At 51.1% G+C, this 18,442-nt stretch overlaps 1 protein-coding gene across 3 annotated transcripts in view; it reads right to left on the reverse strand.

Annotated features, from left to right (window-relative positions):
* Nucleotides 1-736: 736 nt before the first annotated feature.
* The window catches only part of UNC5C (unc-5 netrin receptor C), a 433,268-nt gene continuing 415,562 nt past the window's right edge, over nt 737-18,442 (reverse strand). For all 3 annotated transcript variants that reach the window (XM_085641158.1, XM_085641156.1, XM_085641157.1), the window contains 2 exons: nt 16,324-16,505; nt 737-1,031 (listed from right to left, as the gene is read on the reverse strand). In XM_085641158.1, coding sequence (XP_085497284.1) covers nt 869-1,031; nt 16,324-16,505 — 345 coding nt within the window. In that variant the 3' untranslated portion in view covers nt 737-868. The remainder of the gene's footprint in view (nt 1,032-16,323; nt 16,506-18,442) is intronic.

Raw genomic sequence — 18,442 nt, forward strand, 5'->3', positions numbered from 1 at the left:
CATAAGACGTCACAAGAGAGCCAATCAGAAGCATTTGCAGACATGCCTGACTTCTCAATGGCTGCAGGCAACGTCTTCAAAGAACCAGGTGGGCAAAGGTAAAAAAAAAATTAACATAACTCTAACATCAGTTATTCATAATAACAATTCTGTCAATCATTTTACATTGTATTGTGGGGAGGTTATCAGCAACTCTTGTGATGCCGTGGCACCGCGCACTACCCAAGCCTAACTTTGCTGCGAAATGACGTACGTTGTGATAAGCTCGCTGAGCAACCGGAGGACTCCATCCCTGCAGAGCGCCTGGAGATTGATTGGCTTCCAGATGTTTACAGTGATCTGTGTTCTGACAACAAGTCAAGGGAACAAAAAAAAAAAGAGCAGTGGATTATCTGGCACTCAACGCACTAATCCACGCGCCCAGCTGTAATACCACTGGAAATTGCTTTCTCGAAATAGCCACAAACTGTCCACAGCTTTGATTCGGCATGGCTTACACAAAAATATAAAGAGCTCTTGGACAGTTCCCTGCTGATACCCCCTGTCTATCATGTGATGTAAACAATGTCCATAGCAACGGGTATTGTTTAGAAAATTCATCCATATATCTGGATAGCAATAAAATCGTTTCCTAGGAAACTGTAAAATCGTGTACTGAGCAGTCTGCTGCCAAGCTGAGAGGAATGTCAGGTTGATTTACAGTCATCAAGGTACCTTTGAATTTTTTCTTCGAATTTCTTTTTTTCTTTGTTAGAAATTGTCTCTGTGAATCTCATTGGTCAGGAATATTTTCCACCGGGACTTCGACGAGAGTTCCCCTTGGGTATGTCTTCCATCTCCAAGTCTGTTTGCAGAGCTCAGGACAAAATCAATATTTGGCCTCTACCAAGGTCACCATGGTCTCGTGTCTCCCCATCTCCTCCAGGACTGCAGCCAGGGTGCTGAGGTTTCCCTCTGGAAAGTTCTGTGCCTCCCATAAATCCAAGATCACTCCGGTGGGGCTGGGTTTTGTCGCAAAGTAATTGAGGTACCTGCAGTAAACAAGAGCAATTTAGCATTGAGTTGCAATTTATTGTATTGTATTGCATTGTATTATACAGTTAGGGCCACTAGATATATGTGGCTATATGTGACAGAGAAAGACAAAATTATGCATTAGGTTGGACTTAATTATGCAGCGACAGAGAGCCTCATTTATGAGGTTTTTGCGCAGGACAGCGCCACAAGGAATCTTGCTGCGCTGCGTCAAAATAAAGGGGCAGGAATATGCCATATCTATGTGATACAGTGCATTTGTGTCCTTTTCCCCTGTGCCGGTGCACAAAGCGATGCCATGCGCCAACGCAGGCCCCCTTGCACCATGGTGAATGGATGCCTGCGTTGCGGGGATGACTGATTTTGTACAGAAAGGGACACATTCCTGCACAAAATCAATCAATTCAGGAGATTTGCTCTTTCTATGTGTGCTGCAGAATGCAGCACACATAGAAAAAGATAAAAACGAGGAGAAGTGAAAACATTTCTCTTCGTTGAACCTCCTACTGCCACCCCAGGGTGATGTTATAGATTCTGACTCATTTCCAGGTTGACGATTCCTCGTAAATCTGGGAATGCTTCACATTCCTAGGGTGTTGCATAGGAACACCCACAGCAACACCCAGGGAATGCCCCTTTCACTCAGTGTTCTGCGTGAACGGGGCACATATTTACAAGTGCATGAAAATCCACGTAAAGTGGCTTTATGTGGCCTTGTAAACATGCCGGGGCACATTGTGCCACCGGAACGTCAAAAAAGTGATGTTTCAGCTGAACAAAAGTGCAACAAAGGGCCTCGTATATCGCTTGTCCCCCCCAATGGCTTGTGTGGGCAATAGAGACAACACTAGATGGTAGGAGTATGACGAGCATCTGTATGTACAGCCACACCTGCCACACATTTTTGTTCCCTCTAACCCAGCAAATGGCTGCATCACACAGACATGTATATTCAACGAAAGGACTTAAAAGGCAAATTGGATATGAGCTGGGGGTCATGAGCTAAGAGAAGAGTCAGCCAGCATAGTTGTGAAAAAATGCTTGACATTCAGAAAGATGCATGTCAAAATCTTTGATGGGAGATGTTTATATCTGATAGATACTTTGACAGTAGTTTGTGTGTCTGTGGTTCTTGCAGTTGATGTTTATGCAGCTCACACCTACATATGCCACGGAAGGTGATATTCTGTGGGAGTCTAGTCATGAAAGATGGTTTGGAAATAGTGGTATATTGCTAATGCAGTCAGCTATTGGTCTGATAGCTACAATGCCACAGTGATCATCAAGAAATAGACTTTGGGCCCAAATATAGTAAAGAATTGTGCAGGAGATTATGGGACGCAATGCTATGCAAAAGCTCGCATCTCTTTACTTACCACTGTAAAGGCCAACGCGTGCAGCACTAAACTGAATTCTAAATGTGCCCCTTCGGGTTGACGGGATACCTTTGCCTACCTAGGCACAGTCGTTAATAGGGGAGATAAACGACTGTTGGCGCCATGGCACTTAAACTGCCCATTTGGTCTGGGAGTTACCTAACTCTTAGAATGGCTTGACAGGAGGTAAGGGTTGATCAAACGACCTAATGGTAAAACTGAATCCTATTTTTGGGATATCCCAATAAACATACTGGATAACAATTTAGGTAGAAGGAATTTCAGTGGAGAGTTTTTCCGTGCTTAAATGCCAATATAAATACCTCACTCCATTTTTACATCCGGGGGCCTGACCATCCTAGCCCTATTTGATAAATGCAGATAAAAATTAGGATTAGGAGATGTCACTTTGCATTAAAAGTCTGTATTAGTTGTTTACTCCAAATTTGGAGGATGCTTGGACGAGAAACCTTTTGTTTAGGTAGGCAGTTCCATGTGATAACACAGATTACAATGTCCTAGGCCCCCCCTATGAGTGCTCAGAAAGAATCCCCGTCATCTCCCTACAGCTAGAATAAGTGTTATCGGAGTCCTGGTGATTACAAATGTGGAGAAATAACAGGGATTTCAAGAAATTTTGCAGCAAATTTACCAGGCAGTGTGCCACCGGAGCGTTACTTTTTAGGGCACTCCGATGGTGCAATCCATATTTACAAAGCAGCGTTAATATTGTATCCTTTTACGCAGGTATCTTCATAAAAGGAGCGTGAAATGGGTGCTGCTGTGGGCGTTCCACCGCAACACCCATTCCTTTTTGGTGCTGCCCCAGATTTACAGATTTACATGGATCTGTAAATATATGGCAGCACCAAAAACCAACGCCACTGAAAAGCAGGCGTTAGTTTGGCACAACAAGGAGAAATACTTTTATTCCTCCTCGTTTTTGCTCTTTTGTATGCATGCACACATAAGAGGAGCAAATCGCCTTTAATGATGGTATATGTGCAGGAAGGTGTCTGTTAGATTTGGGGGTCTCTAGTTGGCAGAGGTAGGTACCTTTGACCAAATAGGGGCCCTTGCGTCTAGTCAGGGTAAGGGGGTACACTCCTAAAATGACCCCTGCTCACCCCCTTGGTAGTTTGGCACGAGCAGATAGGCTTATCTCAGAGGCAGTGTGTAAAGCATTTGCGAACACATACAGTAATACAGTGACAACACTACAGATGGACACCATACAGGTTGTATTATAAAAAAACAAGCATTTACAATGCAATGGTCTCGGCAATATTATAGGTAGAGCTATTGGTATTGCTCATTATTTTTTTTATCATTTTTGTATCCCTAAATAAATCGATTGTCATTTCTATTGGCATTAGCTCTTTTTTGCATATGTGATACCTATTGCATTAGCAGAGAGAGAGTGAGGTAGTGAGAGAGAGTGAGGTATTGAAATAGAGAGTGAGGTAGTGAGAGAGAGTGAGGTAGATAGAGAGTGAGGTAGTGAGATAGAGAGTGAGGTAGATAGAGAGTGAGGTAGTGAGATAGAGAGAGTGAGGTAGTGCGAGAGTGAGGTAGATAGAGAGTGAGGTAGTGAGATAGAGAGAGTGAGGTAGTGAGAGAGTGAGGTAGTGAAAGAGTGAGTAGCAGGGGGTACCCGATGGGCACATTAAGATTTGTAAAATTGTAGTAATGCACTGCCCAACATTTTTACTGACTTTACTTTCTTTTGCTTCTAAATCCCTCTTCATTTTGCTATATAATATTTCCAAGTACTTGTAGCTCGTTATGCCACAAACGTATTCCCTCAATGCCTACGTACTTCTGTATCTTTTAGCATAACAACACTTTGAGTCATCTCTAGATTGATGACTAGGCTGTTAGTTGCAGCAAGCTGGGACCAAAAATCCTTTTCCCAAGCACCTGAGGGAGAAACTGCATTAGCCAGACAGACAAGCTTTCCCAAAGTTTACTAATATCAGGGCCATGGGTTATGATACTGTGAATACCAGCATGCTGGTCAGGGACTCGGGACAATGTAAACTAACGATAGGATTTGAGTTGATAAGGACTCCCTTTATATTCCTCCGGTGCAAAGTGATGTTTATTTATGTCGAGGTCGCAATAAACATGCATGTGTAGGCCATGTGCAGTGAGCTCCTGTTGGCTTAGTCTTGGAAAGAAAGCTTACTCTTTACTCCCCGGACATCAGCCCTGTGCAATCTGCTTTTGATACACTCGGTTTGAACTTGCAATAATCAGGGTTTAGTGATGTACTATGGCCTCTAGGCCCCGGTGACACTGCACCTGCTGTACCATCTGAAGTTACACCCCTTCGCTTGCGAAGAGGTGTGGCGCAGCGACCAGGCGGCTGACTCCAGAGCACGGGGCTCACGGTTGGATCCCGGCGGCAGCTCAGGCAGCACCAAGTGACTCTGGGTAGTAGCTCGTTTAGTCTTCTCGACGGCCCCCAGTGCCTTGGGGGAGATTAGTTCGCGCTTTAAAAATACAGGGTTGGGGGGGCGTGGCCAAGATGGCGGGGTGAGCGGACGCTTCCTCCCGTAGCTCCTCCGGCCCGGCCAAGCTTGAGCCCTTTTCTTATGCTTTTCTCCCCCCGCTGAGGCTCAGCGTGGAAGAGGAGTGTGGCGGAGCACCTGGTGCGCACGTTGTTGCCGTTTTGGTTCTGATCGCCTCGGGGGAAGCCCCCAAAAGGTCCGATCGAGCTCGAGGAGCGACAGAGGGCCTGAGAGGCGGAGCGCGTCGGAGTGCTGTCCGAGCGCCTCGGCTGGGCCTGGTGCTGAAAGTTGCGATCTGGAGGGAATCTGGCCCGTCGCTCGACGGAAGGTGAAGGAGCCCTGCGGGAGGGGACCCGACGGTGCGGAAGACTGAGGACGGGTGCTTTGGCACTCAGACCTGTGCCGGCGACACTTCGCACTGTGTAGGCCCCTGTCCCTTGGCCGAAGTACGGCGGACTCTCTGTTGGGGTCGGACCATCTGGGCCCCTGCGTGCGACAGCCTGAAACCGGCGGTGGAACCTATTTGATTGCTGTGCGTTTTGGGGGCCCCGGTGGTGTCGCCGGGCCTGGTCGTTCTGCCCTGCCCCGCCCTGCCGCCATCTTGTCCCCGTGGGATCAGTGGTGTTGGCCTTCACCGGAGCCCTTGCTGGCGGATGTATGTGACCGCCGCTGCTGCCGGGCTGACTTTTTGGGGGATGTGCTGATGAGGAGCCCCCCACTGTAGCTCCCATTGCTGTCTCGGATGGGCACCCGCGGCTGGCGGTGACCGGACTGGACCGCCATTTTGTCACCTGTGACGCAGCGACTCTGCTTGTGGGGGGACACCCACGTCGAGTGCTTGCCAGCAGCTGGGCATCCCTGGGGCGGCTGGACCAGTGCCCGACCGCAGTGCTTGCGATGTCTGGAAGAGGAGGCTCGAAGAAGGGGGACCGCACCCTGCCGGACATGCTTGGCAGGGCCCAGCAACTGCGGGACAGAACACAGCCTTCGCCGGGGTCCTCCCGGGCCTCGGCGGACGTGACTGGGGGGGAGTCACCCGTCACGAGGACCTTTATGGAGGAACTGTTTAGCTCCCTCAGGGAGGACTTCCAGACACTGAAGCGGGAGGTGGCCAGCGAGGTCCGGGAAGTGCGCAGGGAAGTGTAGGGCCTTGGCGAGCGCGTTGAAACGGTGGAGACGGAGGCCCAACGCCGGGAGGAGGAGATAGTCCATCTTCAACAGGACGTTCTCCGCCTCCGGGAGCAGTGTGTTGAGCTCCAGGCCCACTCTGAGGACCTTGAGAACAGATCACGGAGGAACAACATTCGAGTGCGTGGTGTGCCGACTGCAGACGAGGGGTCCGATCTGGGGAGCTACCTGCGGGACCTGTTCCGGGAGATCCTGGGGGAAGCTGCGGACTTCCCCATTAGCATTGATAGGGCACATAGGGTTGGCCGGCAGCGCCAATCATCGGCACCTCCACCGGACATTTTGGCCTTCCTGCCCGACTTCCCGCTGAAGGAACGCATCATGACTGAGGCCCGCAGGAAACAGCCCCTGACTTTCCGGGAGCGGTCGGTGGCGCTTTACCAGGACCTCTCCGCCATCACGCTGCAGAAACGCAGGTCCTTCAGGATTGCCACTGACTTTCTGCGCGAACACGAGACGCCGTACTCTTGGGGTCATCCCTTCCGCCTGATCTTCCGATGGAACGGGGTGCTACACCAGCTACGCTCCTTGCAGGACATTTGTGGAGTCCTGGGGCTTACGGCGGCGGAGGAGGAAGGAGCTACACCGTCGTGGAGGCCCTCGGAGAGACGGAGCCGGCGGAGGTCGGCGAGGCGACGATCAGCGGCCAGCGCAGGGCGTCCTGATTCCCCTACCATCAGGGCGGACATGGCCGACGCTTTGAGGGCGGCGGCCAGGGACTCGGCCGGCTCCACCGGCGTGGCCTTGACGGCCTAATACTCACTCCGGGGGGAGATGCCTTTAGCTTCTTTAAATGCTGGGCACGGGGCGGGGGGGTCGGGGGGGAGCGGCTGGAGGTGAGTGGCTGGACGTCCACTTCGTTCTTTTCTACGGACTTGCCCGTTTTGGGGCTTGACTGGGACGATGGGGTGTTTGAGTTTGAGTTTGGCTAGTTGCCAGGGTTGTGTTTTGGGTGGGTGTAGGGGTTGTTCTGGGGTTGGGGAGGTCCCGTCCGATGTTGTCCATGCCCACGCTTGGTCTGTTTTGGCTTGTCCTGCGCGGCTGCCCCGCGCGCCCCACCCGCTGATCCCCTGCCCATTGCACGGCGCACCCGATCCCCGAGAGGAATGTCGACCCTAAAGGTAGTGACCCTTAATGTTCAGGGTCTGAATAACCCCGTGAAGCGCAGAGCGATCTTATCTTTGCTGGAGGGGACGCAGGCGGACATTTGCCTTTTGCAGGAGACCCACTTACTGCCCCGGGATTGCCATAGGCTGCGCTCTGCTAAGTTCCCTACCCAGTTCTTCTCCTCGGCAGCGAACAAGACGGCGGGGGTAGCCATTCTTCTAGCGAGCTCCTTTAGGGGTGAGGTTTTGTATAAGTGTGCTGAACAGAAGGGGAGGCTTCTTGCGTATCGCATGCGCTTGGGAGGCACAGCGTTTACGGTCGGCTCCGTTTATAGCCCAAACGACCACCAAGAACGTTTCTTAGACTCCGTGTTGGTGGAGGTCACTGCTTCCCCCGACCGCCACGTCATTTTGGGGGGAGACCTTAATATTGTCTTCGATTCTGTGATGGACAGATCGGCGCAGCGCTTCCCGCAGACGGGGGAACTGTCCCAGGCTGGGAAGGCCCGGATTGCGGAGATGGACTTACACGACCTTTGGCGCTCCATGCACCCCACGGATAGGGACTACTCTTACTTTTCACACGCACACCGAACCTACTCGCGGCTGGACTACCTCCTGGTGAGTGGACCGATGCATGCCGCTGCCACGGCGGCGGACATCGGGGTCCTGACCTTGTCTGACCATTCACCAGTCACCGGCGTTTTCCAGTGGCCGGCGGCCTCCCCCTCTCGGGGGGTGTGGCGCCTCCGGGATACCCTTTTACACAAAAAGTCTGTAGTGCAGCGCATTGGGGAGGTCATACAGGACTACCTAACTCACAATAGCAACACCGACACTTCGCAGGCGACACAGTGGGCGGCATTGAAGGCAGTCCTCCGGGGGGAATTTATCTCTATCTCCGCAGCCGACAATAGGGAGCGGCAACGGAAGAGGGACGAGCTGACCGTTCAGGTCCGGGAGCTTGAGCAGGTCCACCGCCGCACGGGGGCGCCAAGGGTGTGGAGGCAGTTGAAGGCTGCGAGGAAGCTCCTGTCGGCATTGGATCTTGATAGGGCGGAGTATGCCGCCTTGCGCTTGAAACATGCCTTCTACACTGGGGGGGGGACAAATGTGGCAAGCTCCTAGCACACCGGCTCCGGGTCACGCAGCAGCGTGGCGTCGTGAGGGAACTTGTGGGCACGGACGGGGTGGTCGTCTCCGGGGACGCAGAGGTAGCGGAATCTTTCCGCGGCTTCTACGAGGCGCTGTATGCTGAGGAGCCCTCCTCGCCACGGGACGCCGAAGGCTATTTGGGGTCGGTGACCCTTCCGGTGCTGGATCCGGCTCAGGCGGACCGCCTGGAGCGGGATATCCATGTTGAGGAGGTGATTTCCGCTATCGCGCGGCTGAAGCATGGTAAGGCCCCGGGTCCGGACGGGTACACGTCTTTGTTTTATAAGACTTTTTGCACGGCTGTGGCCCCTGTCCTTACTCGGCTATTTAATTCCTTTTCCGAACCGGGAGCTATCCCACCGGATCTCCTGAGGGCGACGGTCGCGGTAATTCCGAAACCTGGGAAGGACCGGGCCCTCTGCGGTTCGTATCGACCCATCTCGCTCTTAAATGTCGACCTCAAGTTGTATACAGGGATTCTAGCGTCCAGGCTGGGTCCACACCTCCCCGGATTGGTGGAGGCGGACCAGGCTGGCTTTGTACCCGGCAGACAGACGGTTGACAATACCAAGCGGGTGGCGCATGTTCTGGAGAAGGCCTCGCGGATCCCGGGGGAGCGGATGTTGCTGTCCGTTGATGCGGAGAAGGCCTTCGACAGAGTTCACTGGCCGTATCTCGAGCTGGTTCTCAAGAAATTGGGAATCGGGGATAAGTTCCGCACCATGGTATTCAACTGTTATAAGCATCCTTCAGCGTCGGTGCGGGTCAACGGGTGTAGCTCCGGTGGATTTGCTATCGAACGCGGCACGAGGCAGGGCTGCCCCCTCTCGCCGCTCTTGTTTGCCCTCTACATGGAGCCGTTTGCTCAGAGGATTCGCGATAACCCGGATGCTGTTGGGGTCCGGATGGGCCAGTATGTCCACACTGTCAGCCTCTACGCGGACGATGTCCTGTTGACCTTGGACGACCCTAGGAGGTCGCTGCCTGCTTGCCTCCAGGAACTAGACGCCTTTGCCTGTGTGGCCGGCTTCAAAATGAATATGAGCAAGTCGGTGGCGTTAGACGTGTCCCTGGCTGCGGACACCAGGAGGGACCTTCAGCGACTCTTCCCCATGCAGTGGTCCTCGTCCACGGTGCCATACCTGGGGATTCTGCTGGCGCCCACATTACCGGAGATGGTTACGGCCAATTATGCCTCCCTCAGCAGGAAGATCAAGGAGGAGCTTGGTCGCTGGAGCAAGGGCCTACTGTCCTGGCTGGGACGAATCGCGGCGGTTAAGATGACGGTGTTGCCCCAGGTACTGTATCTTTTCCGGGCCCTCCCTCTCCAGCCCCCGGCGGGCTGGATACGACAAATGCAGGCTGACATCTCCCGCTTTGTCTGGCAGGGTCGCAAGCCACGAATGAAGAGGGTCCTCTCCACGCTTGCTCCGGAGGCGGGGGGCCTCGGTATTCCGGACCTCCGTAGGTACTTCCAGGCGGCACAGCTGCGATATTTGGTGGAGTGGAGCAGGTGGGAGTCAGACAAACACTGGCTCTTTCAAGACCAGGCAGTGGCAGGCCGCACTTTACAAGAGGTTCCATTCTTGCGCCGCGCGCACCGCCCCCCTAACCTTTACGCTTCTTTTGTTACGAGGGTCCCCCTGCGGGTGTGGGACGCAGTCTGTGAGGCTCGAGGCCTCACCACCTTCCCTTCGCCGTTCACACCCATAGTGGGCAACCCGGATTTCTCCCCAGGGATGGAGCCGGGAGTTTTCTCCCATTGGGTGCAGGCGGGCTGCAGGGCGCTCTTCCAGATCTATGGCCCGGAGGGAGTGATTCCGTTTCAGCAACTCCGCCAGGAGTTCGGCCTGACGGAGCTGGACAGATTGCGCTACATGCAGGTTCGGCATTGGGCCCTCCAGCCCCAGGTGCGTGACACCGCTGCTCGTCAAATTACACCGTATGAAAGGTGGCTGGCTACCCGGACCTCCGACGCTAAGCTAATTACCGACCTGTACAAGTACCTACAACCCCCGCCGTTTCACTATTACAACCCGGGGAGGGAGCGCTGGCACAGGGAATTGGGTAGGACACTCAGCCACAAGGAATGGGACAAAATTGCGTATCGGGCGCGGCACTCTGCATATCACACGGGCCTTACGGAGACCTTTACTAAGGTGTCCACTTATTGGTACTACACCCCGGAGAGACTGTATGAAATGCATAAACACACTGACAAGGGGTGCTGGCGGGGCTGCGGGCAGGACGGTACCCTCTCACACATCCTTTGGGATTGCCCCGTGCTGACCGCTTACTGGAAGGAAGTTTTGGACGAGGTGGATAAGCACTTTGGGATAGAGCTGCCGCGCTTCCCGGCGTATGTCCTGCTGGGCCTCCCCAATGACCTAATGTACCCACTGAAGTCCCGCAGGGGCAGGCAGATCGCGATTGCGCTGGGGTCTGCGGTCCAGAACATCCTTATCCACTGGCGCACCGCCACTGTCCCCTCCATCACAGGTTGGTTGCATAGGCTTTGGCATGTTCTGGGAATGGAGAAGCTGTCGCTCACGGTGGCGGGGGAAATAGACCAATTTGAAGAGCTGTGGCAACCCTTTCTAGCGCTGCTGTCCACCGAATTCCGGGAGCTCACCTGTCCGAGGTATCTTAGGCTTCTCAGGTTGACGCCGCCGGTGATCCCGGCGGAGTAGATCACATGTGAGACGGGGGCCCCGGGGGGGGGGGGGCTTCTTGGTGAGGGCTAATCTGACGCGGGACCATAGGACGGGGGGGGGTGGGGTATTGTTTTTTCTTCTTTCCTTTCTTTACTGGGGGGATGGGGGTTGGGGGGGGGGTGGATTGTGCTTTGTCGAGTTACTGCTGGTTTTCATTGCTCAGATTTGGGGTGTTGGATATGCACGCAGGGATTCCACAGTTTGCATTTCTAGCCTTTCATTTACTGTGCTTTTCCCCATGCCCATCGAGCTATCCATCGCCAACCCTCTTGAGTTGCACCTTTTTTCTTTGATTGTATTATATGTACCCTAACCTCCTATCCCCCTCCCCCATGGTTTGATTTGTTTCAATAAAACGTTTTAAACATAAAAATACAGGGTTTTAACTCGTGTTTTTTATTCTTCTTGGAACTGGGGGGGGGGGGGGGGGGGCAAAGCAGCGTCATGGTATGGCAGTCCATGTGCTCCCTGTCTCTGGAAATGACAGAAACACAGAGCAGAATTATTTCACGATTCGCTGAGTCGACCCCTGCTTCAAAACTAGGGCTCATGACACCACTCTGCGGACTGCATCAGCCGTAGCATATAGGACAAATGCCGCTCGTTTTAAGACTGCTGTGCATCGCTCCGTCGCACAACGTGCACACCAAGGGGCATAGTAGAGGGCGGAGTTAGGGAATTACAACACTGAGTTATGTCGTTCTGTAATAATAAGCATCGGGCGTATGTCTCATGGTCTCAAGTGGAGCTGTATGGGGACTACTGCGCTCACTTCAAGGTTTTTCCAATGTCGACTGTTTGCAGCCGAAGTTCTAACATCCTGCCTGCTGCAGCACTCCTCACTGCGCTACTCACATTTTCACCTCTCTTTGCAGGACACAAGTCCTAATGCAATTGCAGCCTGCTGGCAGCGTGTGCCAGGCTTAATGTAAATGCGCCTTCTCCCTGGCATGGGAGCCGCGTGCAGGCTGCGCCGGGATCGGAGGGACGTGGAATGCTGACGGGCCGGGATTCGCGCGCTGCCTGAAGTTACATCACACAGCCCCATTAATTGAGTAACCGGGAGAGGTGGAGGGCCAAAGGGCTGCGGCCGCACGGAAAGAACAGCGCTTCCCTCCCGCCAACTGTGTAATCGCGTGACCGCGGAAAGCAAACTCGGAACTCAGGAGCTCCCTCCCGGATTTACACAAACCCGATCCGGTGGCACAAGGGGGAAAGACGTCCAAAGCACGGTGCGGATCCCTGCTCGTGGAACTGGAGCCTGCCCCAGCAGCGCCGCCACCAGCCCAACAACACGGCGCCGGACGGATGGATCCTCACGGCCAGAGAACAGCATAAAAATGGCGGATGGAAGAATCGAAACTTTTTCGCATTCGGGGGCGTGTTCATGCTGTTCTAAAAGGGCGTGGCTAAAAAGTGGAAAGAACAGCAAGGAACACGCCCCCGAATCTGAAAAAGACGGAGCCTATTTGGAGGGACGGCTCTCTCCTCCAATGGCTGGCCTCCGTTTAGGAAGCCAGCCAATGGAGGAGAAGCAAAAAGAGAGGCGGGCTAAATAGCCACTCTAGGAAACATTAAATCTTCCGACTTCCGGTTCTGCCTTCGGCAGACCGGTAGTCCTCGACCTAATAAGTATCTTTATATAGGCTTAACACAAGACCACAAACGACAAAAATCCACAATACTGTACTTTAAAAGCGGTAGAAATAGCTTAGTTCTCTTTAGATGGTAAATGCGACACTTAGCGTTCAATGTACCTTTGGATGCATAACGCGATACAAACAAAAGAGTTGCAGGGAAGGTGATGCGTTGGATCCTTACTTGCAAGAACGGTGATGCGTCGGTTCTTTGCTTCGGGGGAGGTGATGTGTCGGTTCCCTACTGCTGCTGCTTCTGTGGCGATGCGACTAGCAATGCCGTGATGCGATGACGACCCGGTGCAATGAACAAAAATGGCATCTTCTTGATGTTGCGACAAAGAAGGGGTGATGTGTGTACACTCGATGACCGTGCGGTGACTCGGTGAATCTTCTTGAGCCGCGACAGGCCCTGCGACACGCTTCTCTGGTGATGCCCCCGGCATCTGCTGCGACGGCGACACTCTTCTCCAGTGATGCGGGGCGCTTCGGCGATGCGATGGCGACAGTGGCGCCACGCTTTCTCAGCGATGCGACAACTGCTGCGGCAGCGACACGCTTCTCTGGTGATGCAAGGCGCTTCAGCGATGCGATGGCGACAGCCGCGGCACGCTTTCTTGGCGATGCGACAACTTATGCGGCAGCGTCATGCTTGTTCATCTTGAGTCGCGCTTCCAGCTCCCAGTGACACGCAGTCTCTCAGAAGGCCGAGCTCAACTGCAGGCACTTCAGATTCCCAGCAAGAGAACTCAGGGGAGCTGGTTGGTGAAGTCTTTTCCCTGAGACTTCAGGCAGGAGGCAAGCTCTAGTTCAAGCCCTTGGAGATCTTCTTACAAGTTCATGAAAGTAGCACAAAGTCCTTTCTCCTTTCTTTGGTAATCAGATAACCACTGCAGGCGAATCCTCAAAGAAGCACACAGCATAGGGATGCTCTCCTCCTGCAGTCTCTCTCTCTCTGGTTCCTCTCCTCAGCAAAGTTTCTTCTTGTTTCCCAGAAGTAATCTAAAGTCTTAGGGTCTGGGCCCCAGTATTTATTCTCATATTCTCTTTGTTCTCTGAAAGCAGAGAGGCCTTTGCCTATACCAAACCAGTTCTGGTCAGTCTTGGAGCACTTTGTTTACAGGACTCCTTCTTTCCTTTGACAGTGTGGGCCAGGGACATCAGATGCATCACAGGAGGTGGAGCCAGCATTGTGGAAGGCAGGCACAGCCCTATTCAGGTTCCAGGTGCAACTCCTCCCATCACTCTACATGCAGATCTCTCTGTTCAGCCTTGTGCTGACTCACCCTGTCTCTTGGAATCCCCCAGCCCCTGTCACTCACAAACCAGACATGGAATACACAACCTAGCGGAGGCAGGCTTGGACAGTTAGGCAAGAAAATACCTACTTTCTAAAAGTGGTATTTTCAAACACAGAATGTTAAAACCAACTTCACTAAAAGATGTATTTTATCATTCTTCAGTTCAGGCATACTAAACTCGAATTTCTACCATGTTCCCTGGGTCAGTTAGGATTACAAGGTGTTATAATCAAACTGCCCATTCTGGCCTATGGGGAATAGGTAGTCTTGCAATAGTGAAAATCGAAAATGGCTGTAATTCACTATTAGGACATGCCACACACACCAGGGCAAGTCCTACCTTTAACTTACAATGCACCCTGCCCTGAGGCCTACCTTAGGGGTGTCTGATATGAAGAGAAGGGAACGTTTAGGGACTGGCAAGTGGGTGCACTTGGCCAGTCAACATGGCCAGACTGCACATAGGCTCTGCAATGGCAGGCCTGAGACACACGTTACAGGTTGCTTTGGTCAGTGGCACAACCAGTGCTGCAAACCTACTAACAGCATTTGATTTACAAGTCCTGGGCACCAATGGTGCACTGTACTAGGGTCTGACAAGTAAATCAAATAACCCAATCATGGAGTCACTAATCAATACATGAATTTATAATAGAGAGCATATGCACTTTAGCACTGATGAGCAGTGGTAAAGTGCCCAGAGTCATAAAACAGCCAACAACAGGTCAGAAACAATATAGGAGGAAGGCAAAAGTTCAGGGATGACCCTGCAAAAAGGGCCAAGTCCAACAGTGTCCCTTTCTGCACATAAACAATCATCCCTGCAGCACAGACACCCTTGCACCATGACGCAAGGGTGCCAGCGTTGCAGGGGTGATTTCCTGCAACGCAGACACCCTTCCACCAAGGTGCTAGAGTGTCTGTGTTGGCACTAGGTAGCTTTTTTTAGTGCCAGCCCAAGGGAAAACACACGGGTGCACCGTACATTTGTGAATACGGTGAATCACTGCGTTTTTTAAATGATGCAGTGCAGCCCTGCTAAATTGCTTCCAGTGCCACGCTGAGCCATTTCTTTGTGATTACTCGCCGGTATTTCCAGACTGATTTCTGCATTTGCTGACTTGGCATTTCTTTCACATGGAGATTTTGGCATCTTCAGGGACCACAATCTCTGCATGAAGCTCCACTACTTGTAATGTCAATGATACCACTAACTCCGAGTGTCGGCCCCATTAGGATTACCGAGGAGACTCATTACTTGGCAAAAAATTCAAAAACATTTACTCTCAAAAATATCAATCATACATATCTTATCAATGTTAACTTCTTTTGAATGTCTACATAAAGTCTCATTAACTCCCCACCTATTATGCCTTAGTTGAATTTGCTTGGGTTTATTTGTTATTTTAGCTCCAGCTCTAGCATACATGTGCACATATGCTTGATTGTTGGGAAGTATTGATGTTCACTGGGTATTCTGACAGTGGGGTGAGAGGTTGTTTTTTGCTGTCACTGATTTTGCAGTTTATGCCTTTACATGCCATCCATACCTCAACAAAGAACTCAGGGGCATATGTACAAGCCCCTGTAGCCACCACAACATCACCTATAGTGAGATTGTGGTGACGATAGGGGCTGCGCATTATGTACAAGACAGTGTTAAACCACTTAATGTGACTTAACGCTGCCTTGGACATAAGGCCCCCTTTCATGCTATAGTGAGCGTGAAAGGGGTGGGCAGTGGGTGTTGCGGTGGGTGTTCCACCGCAACACCCATTCATTTTGACGCTGCCCCCTATGTACAAGGTTGGAGTACATAGGAGGCTGCGCCAAAATTAAGACCAGGTAAAAACTGGTATTAAGATAGCGAAACGAGGAGAAATGCATTATTTATCCGCGTTTTTGCTTTTTCCATGTGTGCTGCATGAAGCAGCACACATGTAAGTGACAGAATGGCATTTTAGGATTCTTTATGTGCAAGAAGGGACACCTTCCTACACATAAGCAATCCTCCCCTGCACGCAGACACCCTTACACTATGGTGCAAAGATGCCTGCGTTGGTGCAAAGATGCCTGCGTTGGTGCTAAGTTGCTAAACTTAGCGCCATCGCAGGGGAAATGAAAGGCTGCACCACATGCTTGTAAATATGGTGCAGCCTTGCGTTTCAGAAGTGGCGGAGAGAGGCGTTAAGCCAGGAAGGCTAATGCCTCTCTCTGCCACTTCACTGTACATGGCCCTCAGAGACAAACACAAGTCCACCTTTTCCACCCTGCATGATTGACAGTCATTGCATCTACCTGTCGAAGTTCAGCTTGTGGGCCAGCATCCTCCAATCATGCCCCCTTGTCTGCGGGGCATCCAGACTGCTGCACAGCTTCTGTCGAATGGGTAGAGGGATGCTAAAAGCACTGGGGCCTACAATGGTGGTGATAGTACTTCCTGCATCCATGAAGGGAAACTCAATGTTGCCGGAAGGTTCCTGCAAATGAATCGAATAAAGAAAATTAGGAATATTTGAATACAAAGAAGGCATGTTGTGGTTTCTAGATAACGGGTGTAGGTACAAATAACTCTTTTTATTGTGTTTAATATTTTTTTTTGAAGCGTTAACCCCTTGTGTGCCGCGCCCTTTCCCCGCCCTGTGCCGGCCGTTGCATTAGGGGGCGGGGTTCATGACGAGCTGGACTCGTCATGGGCACAGCGCAACCGCGGCCCATGACGAGTCCAGCTCGTCATGGGCACACAAGGGGTTAAAAAAACAAAAATTGTCAACAGTAGCAATACAACATCAATATTGACTAATACCAATTGAATTACAAAAAAAATAAATTGCTAAAAATAAGAAAAGTAGCAATATAAGACAATAAATATATAATAAGTATGTTTTATATAAGGAAAAGCAAAAGGAAGAAAGAAAAAGAAATAGAAATAAAGAAAAAAAGGTTGCCATAATAGGCCAGATTTATTTTTCGGAATAGTAGCTATTCTATGTTCATCACAGGTACAAACAACTCTGCCCTGTTGTTGCAACAACATCTGACAATGGCACTAGGGAGCTGAGGAGAAACAAACATCTCTAGCTGACTTAGCAGTGGTTGCAGATTTATGGGTCCCTGTAGCACACTGGCCCATTAGGCAAACTCGGGCCAAGTTCAATTAGAGCTAGACCAAATTGAACATTTAGGAGAGTGAAGGGAAGGGGTTCTTTCAGAAAGTGGAGGGAAGTGCATTTGTAGGATGCATTAGAGAACGCTGGCTACCACAGAATGCACATTCTGATAACCCTCCCCCTCCGCACCAGGGAAAGAGTGTAGCGAGCAACATGGTGCCCAGCGCGTCCATTTTGTCCGCAGCAGTGGTAAACATATTGGTTTGGTAAGTCTATGTATTTAAATGCCACAACATATTACTATTCGGGCATGTCTGAGTACTTTGTGCCAGCAACATATAAAGGCTACAAAAAACAGCAGGTAAAACAGAAAAAACACAGTCGATTGAGGGCCGAATATTTTTTTAAGGCTTTTAGTTCATTAAGAAAACGCTTCTAGACATTTTACAATGGGGATATGAAAAGCAAAACAGCTTTTATTGAGTTGTGGTTGATATGAAGATGTGCTTGTAAGGTGGATTTGGTCAAACGGTGGCAAATCCACAATTTTGTAAAAGGTTTCTCTTAACAAAGGAATAGTATTTTTGAGAGCGGAATTTGTAAGGGATGTTTCGCACGTCCCCTCTGACAATGTTCAAACAAAAGAAGACATGTGGTGCATTTACATGTTTTATTTCAATTATTTAATTTATTTACCATGAAGTGATGAACAACATACAACACAGTGCCTCATTAGGATGGTGTTAGTCTGATCTGGAATCTGCAGTTTACTGTTTGCTGCTCCTATAAATCCAGTCTATTCAGTGCTTTTTAAGATTAGCAGACTTCTTTCTGTCAATAAGGCTTATGTCAATTTTATTATCCCAAATGTCCCTGTATACATGTCTGTGACTAGCAAGGCATTCCTGGAAAAATGACTCATGTAGTATCCAGCTGGATACGTTCTAGTGTTCCACCAGGATGTAACATACACTCTACACCCACCGACCACATGCGTCACCAGTCAGGTGAAGGGGCCGGGCGCACGTGCCTTGGGCCAGCTGTTGCACCATACTATCGCGTGTCTGAGTCCACACCTATACACCATGCAGGCCTGAGGCCCAACACTACACCTCAGTCTGAAGTCATATTCATGGACTCATCTCACAGTTTGACATTCGGTTCCACGAGTGATTTCATACTCTGAGGTAAGGTCTGACGTAAACGTTCTAGAGTAATCTAAAGTCGGGTGTGTGCAGGGATGTTGTAGTCTAAACCAGGTTCAGAAATGATGCCCCAGTCCGAGAACAAATTATGGAAATATTGTC

The sequence above is a fragment of the Triturus cristatus genome, chromosome 2_2 (genome assembly GCF_964204655.1).
Source record: "Triturus cristatus chromosome 2_2, aTriCri1.1, whole genome shotgun sequence".
Classification (NCBI taxonomy): domain Eukaryota; kingdom Metazoa; phylum Chordata; class Amphibia; order Caudata; family Salamandridae; genus Triturus; species Triturus cristatus.